Raw genomic sequence first — 16,323 nt, 5'->3', positions numbered from 1 at the left:
TGTGAAATATGTTACTTTGGGCATTATACCACATGTAGCAGTAGACAAAATAAACAGGTCTCTACTCTCATAGATCATATATTTCAAGGAAAGAAGATAAGTAAACAAAATTGTTGATCATAGTAACACCAATGATAAATGTTAGAGAAAAAAATAAGGCCAAAGAAGCCTAGAGGCAAAGGGCATAGGAGGAATATCAAGGTGTTCGAGACTTGTAATTTTTGGTGTCTAGACAAAACTTCATTGAAAAGGTGACAGGTGAATACGAATATAAAGATGGTGAATGAATAATGGAGAACAGAGATATGGAAGGCATGTTAAATTGTAGGAACAAGGGCAGAAGCCCTGACAGGAGTCACAGCAAAGAAGCTAATATGCTAGAGTTGAAGAAAAAGAGTGGAATCAAGTAGAAGATGAGGGTGAAGAAATTTGATATGTAATCTCAAAGAAACCTGGTAGGCCAGCTGGGTAAGGTGGCTCATATGTGTTTCTTTAAAGTGGAGATCAGGGGATCCTAGTTCAAGGTCAGCTGGGCAAAAATAAGTTAGAAAGACTATCACATCCAGTGGCTGGCTATGGTGGCACATATCTGTTATCCCACCTATGGAATAAGCTCTATGACTGTACATGATGTTATGCACCTGCCATTGTTTTAATTTGCAAGATACCAAAAAGCCACCTTTTGAGAGGTTGGAATCTATTAGAAAGCCACATTTTGAAAGGTTGGGTTGGAAGTCTATTAGAAAGCTGGCAACTACGGGCTGACTCATGTCCCCCCAAAAAACTAGCAGCCTCCAATTCACTTAATACAGTTAGGAAACTAAGCCATGAGGATAGTAAAGAAAAAGCAGAAAACAATCTCAACAAAGCAGATCAACTCTAAAGAAGAGTTGAAGAGGTACACCATGGTGACCTGGAGAAAGTCAGGAGGCATGAGGCATGGCACAATGGTGGCAGAGGTCAAGGGGCCTAAGTAGGGTCATGGTTAGGGGGCAGGGTCACAGGGAGCCCAAGAGTTCAAAGAGTCTCATGAGTTAATGGTTCAGGTCTGGCAGGTCCAGGAACCTATTGTCCAATTCGCCACCCCTTCTGTTTCTAGGAGTTCAGGGCCTATCATCTGGAGGTGGAGATAGGGAAGTGGAATTTACCTCCTGTAGTTTTTAGAAAGTCACTATAATCCACCAGGATGGGAAGATGGTGCCAGTTAAATCCAGTATCTATGTTTTATCATCTCCAGCAACATGGAGAAGCATAAAGTAGGAGAATGGCAACCCAGGCATGACATACAGCAAGACCCTACCTCAAAAATAAGCAACACCAAAATGGGCTTGGCTCAAGTGATAGAGCACATACCTTGCAAGCTCAAGGTCCTGAGTTCAATCCTTAGTAGAATCACACACATACCTCCAAAATCCTGATAGGCCTTTTTGCTTTTTAAATGGAATCATGAGATAATTTTGAGCTTTGATGGATTGTGACTTTGTTCAACTGGGGATGCTAACTGAAGAACTAACTCTAAGGGACAAAAAGTAAGAATCTCGGAGGAGTCAGCTGACTGAAAATTATCTCTGAGTTGTTCTAGATTATGGGTTTATACAACATTAACAATACAAAGTTCCGGTCTTGAAGTTTCCAAATTGGTGTACACCTGTAATTCCAGCACTCAGAAAGCCAAGGCTAGAGTATCATGAGTTGAGGCCAGCCTGGGTTACATAACAAGGCCCTGCTTTCCCCCAAACCAGCTCTATGAAAATCAGAATTTATTTAGAAAGAATAGCTGCTAAAAAGAAAATAGTTGGGATTTATTTTGCTATTTTATAGTTATTTTAAAAATGTAACCCAGAATATTCATAACCTCTATATAAATTATAAATTTCTAATTTTAGTACTTGTGAATGATGAATTAGTCTTTCCTTTAATTTATGATAAATATTTAACCTTTCTGGAAGTAGGTAAAAGTTTATATTTTTCCTGTAGATTTATTTCTCCTTTTAGGAAAACCCTTCATTTAAAAAAAATACATTTGGAACTGTGTTACTAATTGCATAAACATTTGGTGTTCTAATTTTTCCCATTATATTGACTCCTTGATATTACTAAATCTCTATTTCTAGTAATTCTTTTTTTGGTTGGTCATGGAGCTAGAACTAAGGGCCTGAGCCTTTTTGCTCAAGGCTACAAGTCTCTACCACTTTGAGCCACCATTCCACTTCCAGTTTTCTGGTGGTTAATTGGAGTCTCATGGACTTAACTGCTGGGCTGGCTTCCAACTGTGAACCTTAGATCTCAACCTCCTGAATAGCTAGCTAGGGTTACAGGTGTGAACTACCAGCATCTGGCTCATTCTAGTAATTCTTTAAGTTACAATTTTGTTTAAAATTAACACAGAGATTCTTTGTTTGACATTTTTCATGGTCTTTCTAATTTAACCTTCTTATGATTTTTTTTTTTTAAATAAGTATGTCTCCTTTAAGTAGCTTAAGTCTTACGAGGTGCCAGTGGCTCATACCATGATCCTGGCTACTCAGGATGCTGAGATCTGAGGATTATGGTTTGACGCCAGCCCAGGGAGGAAAGTTTGTGAGGCTCTTATCTCCAGTTAACCACCAAAAGCCAGAAGTGGAGCTGTGGCTTAACTGGTAGAGTTCTAGTCTTGAGCAAGAAAAGCTTGGGGACTGTTCCCAGGCCCTGAGCTGAGCTTAAGCCCCAGGACTGACATAAGAAAAGGATAAAAAAATAAATCAGTCTTGGTCATTTACTTGAACTACTTATTTCATTTATACTTATAACAATCTTTGGCATATTGTGTTTTATGTCTTTCATTTTATGTTTATATTTATTTTTTCTGTTTATATGGGTGTGGTTTTTTGTTGTGTTTTTGTTTGTTTGTTTGTTTCCTTGCTTGCTTGTTGTTTTCTTGAGACAGGGTCTCATTACATAGGCTTGACTGGCTTTCAACTCATGACCTTCATACCTCAGACATGACAATGGCAGGGATCATTATTTCATATTTTTTCCATTTGTTTATTTCTGTATGGATTTATTCTCTTACTGGTTACTGTAGAGCAAGGATTGACAAGTTGTTGCTTGCAGACCAAATCTAGCCGATTTTTATTTATTTTTGTGGTAGTGGCGCTGGGAATTGAATTCAGTGTCCTTCTTTCAAGGCAGATGTTACATCCCTCTTTTGGGTTAGTTATTTTTGAGGTAGGGTCTTGCTTTATACCCTGGTCTGCCTGGGTTGTAATCCTCCTCTTTGTTGCTATAGTTGACAGGCTCTTACCACTGTGCCACTCCTTAGTGACATGGAGTCTGAAGAACTTAATGCTCTGGCTGTCCTGGAGCCATAATCACCTAACCTTAGCTAGTATTATAGGCTTGAGCTGTTACACTCTCCTGTTTCTATACATAAAGTTTTATTTAAACACAGTCAGATCTGTTTGTTTACAGATTATGTGTCTTATATGTCATTGCTTACATCCTGCAGCATCATTTGAATTGTTAGGTATATAATACACATATATCTTACATATAATGAAAATTTATTAATCTGCATTCTTAGGATTTACATACTCTAGTCTGCTTTGATAAAAAGTTAAAAATTAACTTTCTAGTAGTTTGAAAACATGAGGAGTTAATTATATTTTTAATGGTAGAGACATTTACTCTTCAGTTCTTGTGTATATAGAAACAGACCACTGTTTCCATGGGAACTTCTGGCTCCTCTGTGTTTCATTGCCTGACTTTCTGTAGATATTTGTGTCTACTATCTCTCTTAGCTGCATGTTTTTATGTATGGTCACAGAAAGTTTATTTGGAATTTTCTTAGTGTTAACAGAGCAATTTATGTAAGTCATAGGTTTTATACACACTGATGTATCCAAACTGACATCTACTTGTGTTACACTTTTGTAAAAGGACTTTCTTTTCTTTTTCTAACCAAAAGATGTTATTTTTGTAGAAGTGGCGAAAAACACTGGCTGAAATAGAACACATCTTTATATTGCTAGGATGCTTAAAAATTTATTCCAAAAAATAAAACAGTCTTAAGACTTATTTCGAGTATTTTCTTTGAAATTGATTTAGCAGTTATGCTGATATTTCTTCATATAGGTAATTTCATTCTGGGTGATTACATATTTGTGTAGGGAGAACAGATCCTTACATATTGATTTGAATCCTTGGTAAAGCTGCTTCTCAGCCTCACCCATCTTGTCGTGACTGGTTTGTTCAGGGTCCTAGAGTAAACCATTTTCTCAGAAGAGTGAACTGCATGTATCTCCTGATTTTTTTTTCTTTTTTAGGGAAGGGGAAGGAGGTTGGGAGGTGTTATATCCTATATAAGGAGATCATACTAGTAGGGTTATGATTATTAAAAGGAGCTTTGTAATACATAGAAGCATTTTAAAAAATAAATTATTCTGTTTCATTTCTGTAAGCTTAATAAGCAAGAAAACTGTGATTATAGGGTTAATAATGAGCAGTAATGAACACTGTTTTATTCTATGCTTTAGTGATGCAATAATAAGCACCCTAGCAGAATTTTCTATTTATATACATTTTATGTGAATTAAGAAAAAACAAATTAAGATTTACAAAGCTAGAATATTAAATGCCTTTAGATTTTTTAATCTAAAATAGATTATAACTGTGTAGAGATTATTTTAGAGCATAGAGAATTTTTACCTTTCATCTGGCAGTAGCTGCCATAAGATGATGTCATCTTGCAGCTGATTGGCTGTTATAGCACCTAGGGCAGGGAAGAGAAAGAAAAATGCCGGCACAAACCTCAGTGGTGGTTCTGTGGTTGTTTCTATCTATTTTTGATAGAATCTTTGATTAGTATCAAATTTACTGTGTTTGGCCATGTGAACTATCAGGAGCATTGTAGGGTGAGGGGAATTAGAGCTTTCAGAGGAATGAGGCGACTGATTTGCAAACGGATCTGTGATTGTAAGTTGCAGAATCTGGGTGTAAGGAATAAGGCAGGGCATGCTGGAAGATGCACTATGGGAGGAGCTGGCAGAAAATCTTTATGAGTAGCAAAAATGAAAGATGCTTTTTACTGATCTTTGAGTTAATTTGTTTGATTTGATATTTTTGTTTAATATATAGATATGAGTAGGAAGCATGATAAACTTGCATTTTTATTTTAAATTACAGTGAATTGTTTTATGTAGTTTTAGCCAGCATGTAAATGCTCATTCAAAAGATCTTTATTTTGCACTATATGTAGTACCAAAGTAATGATTTTATACAAGGATTTATTTGATTTTGGGGTTGGTAAATACAGTAAAACTTAGCTTCCTTAAGTACATTTTTCTAATGCTTTGTGCAGATAAAAGCTTTGATGATGAGGAATCAGTGGATGGAAATAGGCCATCATCAGCTGCTTCAGCTTTCAAGGTTCCTGCACCTAAAACACTCGGAAATCCTGTCAACAGTGCAAGGAAGCCTGGTTCAGCAGGTGGCCCTAAGGTTGGAGGTAATGTAAATCCATTTCATATCTACTAGGCATATTCCATGCCCTTGCTATGGCACACGTACTTAGAACTTCAGAGAAACATGTTTATTCATGACTGCAGCATGATTGCAGGTCTGAAGAGATTGTTGCAACATATTGCTACTTTTTAAAATTTTTAAAATACTGTACATTGCTATTTCCAATGAGATCATATGTGTTTACTGAGAGAAGTTATTTTTTAAAAGACAGTTTTAAAAGGAAAGATTCAAAGGAGTGAAGAGTATGTTTAGAGAAGCATTTCAGAATTCAGCTCTTCTCAGAATTTAGCTGTTTCAACTATAAAATACTGAATTATAAAACATATTTTCAAATTCATCTTGGTGCAACATTTTAAAAATGGGTGAAGAAACTGGGTACTAAACCATTTGTCACAATAGGAAATGGGTGGTGGTCAAGTAAAATTGCCTCAAAAATGGTTTTTGGATTAGATAATAATAAAAAGGAAAATAGAAAAAAGCAAATTTTATGCAGTTATATTGCATGAGGTATATTCTTTGGACACAATAGAAGTATTTGTTTCTAATACCTGTTAACTTTAAATTATTTCTGTTATTTTTCATATAATGACTATAAAGCCAGGTGTTAGTTTCTGCTTAATGTTTTTGATAGAAAGAATGTATAAAAGTAGGGTACATATTTAATGCTAAAGGGACACTAATCTCTTTCTGTTAAAAACCAAATTTTGTTTTAGCTAAGGTAAACATCTTTGCTTATTTATAATAACTGGTAGGAAAATCATAGTATTAGGGAGTTTTTTGTTTTGTTTTATCTGTCCATTTCTTTAACAGTAAAAAAAAGGAAACAAAAATTAAAGCTAAATATAAGGACACTGTGACACATATTTGATTTGAACTTTCTTTAATTCTGTGTAGCATAGGAAGAAAAATGCACACACAAAGAAATTTAGTGAAATAAAAATGACTTGTCTATTTCACTGGATATCTTTAGTTTCTTACGTTTAATTTTTTATTTTCTTCTTGTTTTGAAATCAAAGAATTATGTTCTCATCCAAATGTTACATGATACTTTCTTTTGTAAATTCTTATCTCTAGTTAAGCTGTACATGGCATTCTATGGTTTCTTCCATTTGTAACAAGTGGCTGTCTTCAAGAATTACTAGGGGATTTTTTTCTTGATTTTTTTTTTTTCTCTTTTTAAATTATACAAGTCTAGCCTGGCACTGGTGGCTTACACCTGTAATCCTAGCTACTCAGGAGGCTGATATTTGAGATCATGATTCAAAGCCAGCCCAGGCAGAAAAGTCCTGAGATTACCCACCAAAACACTGCAAGTGGAGCTGTGGCTCACATAACAGAGCACTAGCCTTGAGCAGAAAAGCTCAAGGATAGTGCCTATGCCCTGAGTTCAAGCCCCATGATCAACAACCATGAAACAAAAACACATCTAGCTGGGCACCAGTTGGTCACACTTATAATCTTAGCTACTCAGAAGGCTGAGATCTGAGGATCCGAGTTCAAAGCCAGCCTGGGCAAGAAAGTCCATGAAACTCCAATTAACCATCAAAAAACTGCAAGTGGTGCTTTGGCTCAAGTGGTAGGCTCAGAGTTCAAGCCCCATAACCAACAAAGAAAAGAAAAGAAAGTGTCTAACTATGGCATAATAATTTTACAAAATTCTTAATTGATTAATTACTTAAAATAGATTAATATTTAAAATATGTGGTGATATTTGGTATTTTTGTGAATGTGAGCTAATGATTTGTAATTAATTTTGTGCCTTTTTATGACTTATTTTAGATAAAAGTGAACATGGTGGTTTACCTACCACAAGTTACTTAATTCTAATAATACTTAAATTATGATTTTCTTTTGAAAATTAACCTTTGAGAGGAAAGACTTACTTAATGCCTCGTCTGCAGTTGATAGTTTATCTTACCAGATATGAAAATGTTATGTAGTTTTCATGATTGTAGTTGCTGATTAATCATACAGATTGTATTATCCATTTAGCAATTTGTTGTTTTATGTGTGTGTGTGTGTGTGTGTGTGTGTGTGTGTGTGTGTGTGTGTTGTGTGCTGGTCCTAGAGCTTGAACTCAGGGCCTGATCACTGTCATGAGTTTTGAGGGTTTGGGGTTGGGGGGGGGGTGGTTGCTCAAGACTAATAGTTCTCTACCACTTTAGCCACAGCTCCACTTTCAGCATTTTGGTGGGTAATTGGAGATAAGAATCTCAAGAACTTTCCTACCCAATCTGGCTTTGAAGTGTGATCCTCAGATCTATGCTTCCTGAGTAAGGAGGGTTACATAGACAATAGTTTTATTTTGTTTTGTTTTTTTGCCAATCTTGAGGCTTGAACTCAGGTTCTGAGCACTGTCCTTGGGCGTTTTTTGCTCAAGGCTAGCACTCTACCACTGAGCCATAGCACCACTTCTGGCTTTTTCTGTTTTGTGGTACTGGGGAATTGAACCCAGAGCTTAATGCATGCTAGGCAAGCACTCTAACACTAAGTCATATTCCCAGCCCAGCAATAGTTCTTTTGATAAAAATAAATTATTTTCCTTTCATTCCTTCTCTTCTCCCTCCTCTTCTACTTCCCCCTCCCTTCCACCCCCACTTCCCCTTCTTTCTTTTCCTTGGCAACTGTAGATCATTGTTGTTTCTTTGTTTGCCATGGCTCATTTAGGTTCATTGACCATTTTTCTGTCTAAGAAAAAAAGCTACTAGACAGAGGATATTGATGTTGTTCCTGAAATTAATGCCATTCTTGGCTGTCAGTCAGTCTTTGAAAACTTAACTTTAGATGTCCTGGTATTGGCAGAGACATGTTGATTTTTAAATTACTTGTAGGAAGTTTATTTGTTTATTCATTTTAGAGTTGCAGAATCTTTGAATTAAGACCTTTGGACTCATAGGGTTCTTTCATCATAATACCAATAGATAATTTTCCATCATCTAATTAATGTGTTCCAGATTAAAATTTGGAACAAAACCATGTATAGTCCTCCTACATGTAGAAACAATCAACTGATAAAGTTTACTTTCTTTTGAGTACTTTTATAAATATTCTGTTATTTTTAAACATACAAATTATTTTCTTGTGAAAAGAACAAGATGAGCCCTGTTCATTATGTTCTGTTGTGCACCTTTTTTTTTTCTACCTGATTGTTTTTCGCTAGCGATTTTCTCATTGTCTGAAATTATTAGTTGAAACTAATTTTTGGCAAACCATAGTGCCAGAGAGGTAACAAATACCTGAGAAATTTAACTAGAGGCCTAGGAGGAGAGCCTGCATAGCATGTGGAAGGCCTTGAATTAAAGCCTCACATGGAGAAGAACATAGACAAGTTTGTCTCACCGTTTTGAAGATTCTAAATAGCTTTTTACTAAGATCTCATTGATAATACTGACCAGACCTATGAAACAGCAGTGAATAAACACATATGGTAACCCTTGGTAATGTCATAACTTTTTCTGAAAACATGGAAAAGAAAGACTTGACTAAATTAAAGCATATACTGTGTTCATGAATAGATAATCCAAATACCTTAAAAATAACATTTCGTCCCAACTTGATTTTTTTTTTTTTTTTGCCAGTCCTGGGCCTTGGACTCAGGGCCTGAGCACTGTCCCTGGCTTCTTCCCGCTCAAGGCTAGCACTCTGCCACTTGAGCCACAGCGCCGCTTCTGGCCATTTTCTGTATATGTGGTGCTGGGGAATCGAACCTAGGGCCTCGTGTATCCGAGGCAGGCACTCTTGCCACTAGGCTATATCCCCAGCCCCCCAACTTGATTTTTTACAAGCTAATTTTATAGAAGCTAATGATTAGTGAGTAGAATTTCCTGTTTTAAAGATTTCCTGCTGGGCTGGGAATATGGCCTAGTGGCAAGAGTGCTTGCCTCCTATACATGAGGCCCTGGGTTCGATTCCTCAGCACCACATATACAGAAAATGGCCAGAAGGGGTGCTGTGGCTCAAGTGGCAGAGTGCTAGCCTTGAACAAAAAAGAAGCCAGGGACAGTGCTCAGGCCCTGAGTTCACAGCCTAGGACTGGCCAAAAAATAAAAAAATAAAGATTTCCTGCTTTAAAGAATAAATATGGAATCAGACTCAAGATTTTTTAAGCAAAAAAGAGGGAAACTTATTCTATGTGATGTTAAGATGTTACAAATCTATAGTAATTGTAATGATGAAATTTGTATAAGTGTATATTTAGTATATTTAGATATTTAAAATTGGTACCCATACAAAAAAGAAAAACAATTATTTGTGGTGAAATACTGTTTAGATTATTTGTTTGTTTGTTTGTTTGCTTGTTTGTAGTGCTAGTGATTCCATCTAGGGATTGCATGTAGTATGCAAATGTTCTACCACTGAGCTAAGTCTCTAACTCTTGGTCTTTTGAGATAGCTTTGTGCTACAAAGCTCAGGCTGACATTGAATTTTTGATATGTAAGCCCATTGGCCTCAAACTTAAAATTCCTCTGCCTCAGCCTTTCAAGTCCTGAGATGATTTAAAGGCATGAACTACCATGCTGAGTTTCTTAGAACGAGCTTTTTTTTTTTTTTTTGCCAGTCCTGGGCCTTGGACTCAGGGCCTGAGCACTGTCCCTGTCTTCTTTTTGCTCAAGGCTAGCACTCTGCTACTTGAGCCACAGAACCACCTCTGGCCATTTTCTATATAATGTGGTGCTGGGGAATTGAACACAGGGCTTCATGTATACGAGGCAAACACTCTTGCCACTAGGCTATATTCCCAGCCCTGGAACAAACTTTTAAAGTTCACAAAATTAGAAAATACAGAGATTTAAAAAAAAAAAGTTTTCCCCCCATTTGGCAAAGTCAAAATTTATAAGCCCAATTCGTTCATTTTTAATTTTTCTTTTTAATTTAATTTTCTTTTTAATTGTATTTTATTTTTCTTTTTGCTCTTTTCATTTTTGGTACTGGGACTTTGCACTTGCTAGGCAAGCACTTTGCCATTGACCTACATCCCAGTACCAGTTCATTTAAAAAAAATGATTATTCTAAAGGGAATTACAGTTACATAAGTCAGGTAAAGAGTATATTTCTTTTTGGACAATGTCACCATTTCTGTCACTCTCTCCCAGGTTTTCCCTCCCCATCCCCATCTACAATTTGTATAGTTCATTTTCAGATTAGTGTCTAATAAGTACCAGTTCATTCTTTCTTATGTTACATTACAATCTATGTCTTCAGAACTTAATACTATACTTTCAAATACTTGAAGATTGTTCTCTATGACTGTTCCGTTTATCAGACTCTACATTCTTTTTAATGGTAATTTGTATATAGGATGATGGTATATCAGTCTTAGCATTTTATTTAGATGTATTGGTACACCTATATTCCTGGCTCTCAGAAGGCAGTGCTAGTATGATGAAGAGGTCTAAGCTAGCCTGAACTATATAAAAAGAACCTGTCTCAAAAAAAAATTAAAGATATGCTGTTATTATAAGACTAGACTGTGTACCAATATCTCACATATGTTAATCCTGAGAGCTGGAGGTTTAAAGCCAACCTGGGAAAAATAGTCTGAGTGACTCAATCTCCAATTAATTAGGAAAAAAAAACTCAGTCTAGCTAGAGGCATGACTCAAGTGGTAGAGTACCAGCAATGAACAAACAAACCAAATGATAATTCAAGGCCTTGAGTTCATGCCTGGTACTTACAAAACAAAACAAACTGTAATAACACTTGTGTTCACTCTTTTTTTAAATGTAATTTTATTGTCAAGGTGATGTACAGAGGGGTCACAGTTATATATGTACAAAAAATGAGTACATTTCTTGTTACCCCCTCCCTCATTTGTGTTCACTTTAATATGAATTAGATTGCTTTGTACTTTGGCTTTGGTATGCTAATCTTTAAGCAAAGAAGCATTTTTTAAAGGCTATTATTAGGCCTATGCCAGTATATCATTGCTGAAAAATCCTGGTAACATGTAGATTTCAAAAATGTTACTGCAGTTTATTATTGACTACTAGAAAGTCTTTTTGGTGATTAATTGGAGATAGGATTGTCACAGAGTTCTCAGATCTCAGCCTCATGAATAATAGCTAGGATTAAAGGTGTGAACAGATAGTGTTCAACTACTGGAAAGTCTCTTTACTAATCTGTTTTCTAAATAATATTTGCAACTTCATAATAGTAATTTAGATACCAGTATTTTCTTTTTGCTTATTGTTTTAAAATAGACATTTCTTAAGGTATATAATTGTCTAAAATCCTTACATCAGCAGTGAAGAGAGTGGTACGTGCCCTTAGTCCTAGATCCTGGGAAGCTGAGGTAGATAGATTGAAGTCCAACCTATGTCAAAATTATAACAGAAATCTATTTTATTGTATCTTAGATAACTAAAAAAATTAAATGTAGATTTTCTCTTAGCATTTAAGTACTTTATTATCTTCATTTTAGTGATGAACAATGGTAATTTTGAAAAATTAAGTAGCTTACTCAGATTGCCTATTCAATAAGTGGGAAAAGTACAAAAATTATTTTACTCTGTTGCTACCATCTTCATCTCTGTTGGTAAAGTGGAAATCTTTTATATCTTAAGCGTCTGTGAATATAATCCATAATAAGAACTGATATCTTGTTACCATTTTGAAGGTTAGTATGATTCTCAACAAGAAAGAATAAGCAACTCTACCGTTTCATTTGCTTGCTTGCTTGTCGGTTATGGGGCCTGGGTGCTGTCCATAAGCTTTTCAACTCAAGGCTGGTGCCCTACCACTTTAAACCACAGCACCACTTCTGGTTTTCTGGTGGTTAATTGGAGATAAGAGTCTCATGGGCTTTCTTGCCCAAGCTGGCTTTGACCTCGATCCTCAGATCTCAGCCTCCTGAGTAGCTAGGATTACAGGCATGAGCACCCAGATTTTTTGTTGTTGTTGTTGTTTGTAATATATTATTATATGTGTTTAAAACTTACTAATTCCAATAGTTCTTGGGAGGTAAAGATTGCAGAGGCTAAGGTTAGGGGCCAACAGCCACTAACAAAATAAACTTAGCAGGGCCCTGTCTCAATGAACCAGCTGGGCATAGTGGTACACATCTATAGTCCTAGATATGAAAGTATAGATAATGTGATCTCTATTCAAGGCTAGCCTTGGCAAAAAGTACCAGACCCTATCTGAGAAATTGCTAAAGCAAAAAGAACTGAAGGTATGGCTCATCTGGTAGAACGCCTGCCTAGCCATTGCAAGGCACTACTTAGTTCCAAAACCTATGTAGGCACGTTCCCACCCCCATTTCCAGAAGTCAAGAACTTAAACTTAAGAATTTTCTCTGTAGTGCTAATTAACACTAATCAATGTTATACTTTGGATTTTGGCTTTCCCATACTTCATTTACCTGTTATTTTTTTACTAAAGTTTAAGTGTTATTAAATTGTAAAGCTTCATTTGAAAACACAAATGGATTCAAGTTTTGCCTTCAAGAAGCTCTCACACAGGAAGACTTTTCCATTAGGTTCATTATACTCAATCATGTAAAGTGTAAAATAATAATCACTGGCACCCAACACATCACATACATTCAAATATAGTCAGTCATATGTTCTGTTGCTCTTGTTCTCCCTGCCACCTCCCCCAGTGGTGGTTGTGCCAGGATTTGAACTGAGGGCTTTGCTATTGCTGGGCAGGTTCTCTACCATGCACAAGTCCTTTGGTCTTCATATTGTGAATTTAATTTTTTTCTGTTGATTTGTCATTTGGCTTTAAAATTGTGGCATGTGTTTGTGTGTGTGCGCACGCGCATGTGTGTGTGTGTGTGTGTGTGTGTGTGTGTATGTGTGGATGGGATGACAGCACTCAGCCTTTGGTTAGGATTCATACTGATACAGAAAGTATGAACCCCTAGAATCCTATGAGTATACTTAGGATTACAGGGTCTAGTCACTATACCTGCTTTTCTAATTATTAAATTTTTTATGGATGAAATGACATTTCTGCTTTTGTAAACTTTAAGAAAGGCCAGTGAAACAAACAATGACCCTGCCCTCCTTGGGTGTACTTAATTTATTGTGCCACTCCTGAGGCTTAAACTCAGGGTCTGGGCACTGTGTGAGGTTTTCTGCTCAAGACTAGTGTTCTCAGCACCACTTCCTGTTTTTTTGTCCTTCCAACTTTTTTGTGCCTAATTGGAGATAAGAGTCTCATGGTCATTACTGCTTGGGGTGGCTTTGAACTGTGATCCTTAGATCTCAAACTGCTGAATAGCTAGGATTACAGGTGTAGCCACCAGTACCCAGCCACAAGTTTAATTTTTTTCTCATTTATTCATTTTTTGATATTGGTCCTGGGGCTTGAACTCAGGACATAGGCACTGTCCCTGAGCTTTGTCACCCTTTACTGGATCAACAGCTCCACTTCTGGCTTTTTTGGTGCTCAGTTGGAGATGAGAGTCTCATGGACTTTCTTGTCCAGGACAGTTTAAACTATGATTCTCGGATCTCAGCTTTCTGAGTAGCTAGGATTGCAGGCATGAGCCACTAGCACCAACTTCTAGTTTATTTTTTAATTGAGCTTCAGAGTAATTTGTTTGATTTTTTTTTTGTTTTTGTTTTTGTTTTTTTTTTTTGGCCAGTCCTGGGCCTTGGACTCAGGGCCTGAGCACTGTCCCTGGCTTCTTTTTGCTCAAGGCTAGCACTCTGCCACTTGAGTCACAGCGCCACTTCTGGCCATTTTCTGTATATGTGGTGCTGGGGAATTGAACCCAGGGCCTCATGTATACGAGGCAAGCGCTCTTGCCACTAGGCCATATCCCCAGCCCCTGTTTGATTTTTTTTTTTTTAAATAGGCCTTTTGCTCAGCACTGATAGCCTACACCTGTAATCCTAGCTACTCAAGAGGCTGAGATCGAGCTATCACAGTTCGAAGCCAGCATGAGCAGGAAAGTTCATGAGACTCTTATCACCAATGAACTACTCAGAAAAATCCAGAAGAGGCACTGTGTGTAACTCAAGGGGTAGAGTACTAGCCTTGAGCAAAAGAAGATCAAGAACAGAGCCTAGGCCTAGGTTCAAGCCTCAGGACCTGCAAAAAAATTTAAATAAATAGGCCTTTTAATTTTTTGGCTAATATTTGTAAGTACTTCATTTCTTCTTTTTCAATAGCATCTTTTGCATCAATGCTCTAAATGTCTTGGTGTGGTAGGTCAAAACTAGGTTACATTAATTTTACAGAGGAGGATTTCATTATTAGATTTCCATACTTCATTACAATATATTCCTATCAATTACTATGTCCTTTTGATGTCCACATTTAGTGTTTTGAATAAGGACTGTTGTTCAGTCCCTACAAAAATAGCCTCCATTTATTTTAAAACATTGGTTATTTTTCCATGTAACTTGTTTATTTTATATTCTGTAATTTATTTTGTATAAGATGGCAGTATGCCCATTTTAATCTATGTTTTTAATTCATGGCCAATTAAGCCTGTACAATTATATAAAACATCCTTTGTTCCACTGCAATACTGTCCTACATATTTTGGTCAGTTTTTGCTGTTCTTTTCTTTCTCCCCATCCCCCCACCTCCATCGATTAATTGCATCTCTGCAAGCTTTGTTGTGAGTAGTTTCCATACTTATTATTATGAAGAATTTTGAGCATACAACAAAATTGATACACTGTAAGCACTCATTACTGTGTTTATAACCAGTCATTTCCCATATTTGAATTTTCTGTATTTGGTTACATTTTCATACGCATACTTCTGAAAAAACAAAAACTATTGGAAAGTAAATTGTATACCTTATGATATTTCCCTGCTAAATATTTGATATGCACCTCCTAAGGTTTAAAAGACACGTCCCATTTTAGCTGTAATTCCATTCTCTTTTTCCCTTTCTTTTCTCCCATATTTGCTTAAGTAGCCTCATAGATTAGTGTTGTGTTTTTATCCTATCTGTCTGTCTGTCTATATCTAATCCTGTCTATAATTATGTAAATGGATGCATCTTTATATATACATGTCCATGAATATTTTTGTGTTATAGATATTGTTTCCACATATGAGTGAAACATATGATACTTTGTATTTTGAGTTTGACTTGTCTCATTGATGTCTTCCAGTTGTACTCATTTTCTGCAGATGACATGATTTCATTTTTCTTTATGGCTGTGTAATAGTAGTGTATGTGTATTATATGTATACAGATTTATGTATTTTATATCTATATTACTCTACATATACACATGCCTAGAATATATGCCAGCCATATTTGTTTTGTTTTGTTTTTCAAATTTTTATTATCAAACTGATGTATAGAGAGGTTACAGTTTCATACATTAGGCATTGGATACATTACTTGTACTGTTTGTTACCTCGTCCCTCATACCCCCTGCCAGCCATATTTGTTAGGTTGTCTTTGTTTTGTTTTGCTTCTCAGATGTTGTAATATTCCTATGTATATAATGTTATATTTGGAAGAGTGGGGCCTAAGGCTAAACATAACATTAATTTTGTTTCATATATACTTTACACCCATGTGGTGTGTGTGTGTGTGTATATATATATATTTATATATATATATACTTTATACCTAATGAGATAGATAGATAGAGTGCCAGTGTTAGTCTTAGCCTTGACTTCAAGTCTTGGGCACTGTCCCTGCACTTTTGTGCTCAAGGCTAGCATTCTACTACTTGAGCCACACCTCTACTTCAAGGTTTTTGGTGATTAAAGATTAAAAAAGACCTCATGGACTTCCCTGCCTGGGCTAACTTCAAACAAACTGTAATCCTCAGATCTCAGCCTCTTGAGTAGCTAGGATTACAGCCATAAGCCATCAGTACCTGGATGGGTTTTAT

At 36.3% G+C, this 16,323-nt stretch overlaps 1 protein-coding gene across 10 annotated transcripts in view; it reads left to right on the top strand.

Moving 5' to 3' along the window:
- Window positions 1-16,323, top strand: part of Clasp2 (cytoplasmic linker associated protein 2) — a 198,255-nt gene that overhangs the window by 65,936 nt on the left and 115,996 nt on the right. For all 10 annotated transcript variants that reach the window (XM_048348644.1, XM_048348640.1, XM_048348642.1 and 7 more), the window contains one exon: window positions 5,339-5,485. In XM_048348644.1, coding sequence (XP_048204601.1) covers window positions 5,339-5,485 — 147 coding nt within the window. The remainder of the gene's footprint in view (window positions 1-5,338; window positions 5,486-16,323) is intronic.

This window comes from Perognathus longimembris, chromosome 6 (genome assembly GCF_023159225.1).
Source record: "Perognathus longimembris pacificus isolate PPM17 chromosome 6, ASM2315922v1, whole genome shotgun sequence".
NCBI classification, from domain to species: Eukaryota; Metazoa; Chordata; class Mammalia; order Rodentia; family Heteromyidae; genus Perognathus; species Perognathus longimembris.
The sequence above is the reverse complement of the archived record's forward strand: the minus strand, read 5'-3'. Positions and strand labels throughout refer to the sequence as shown.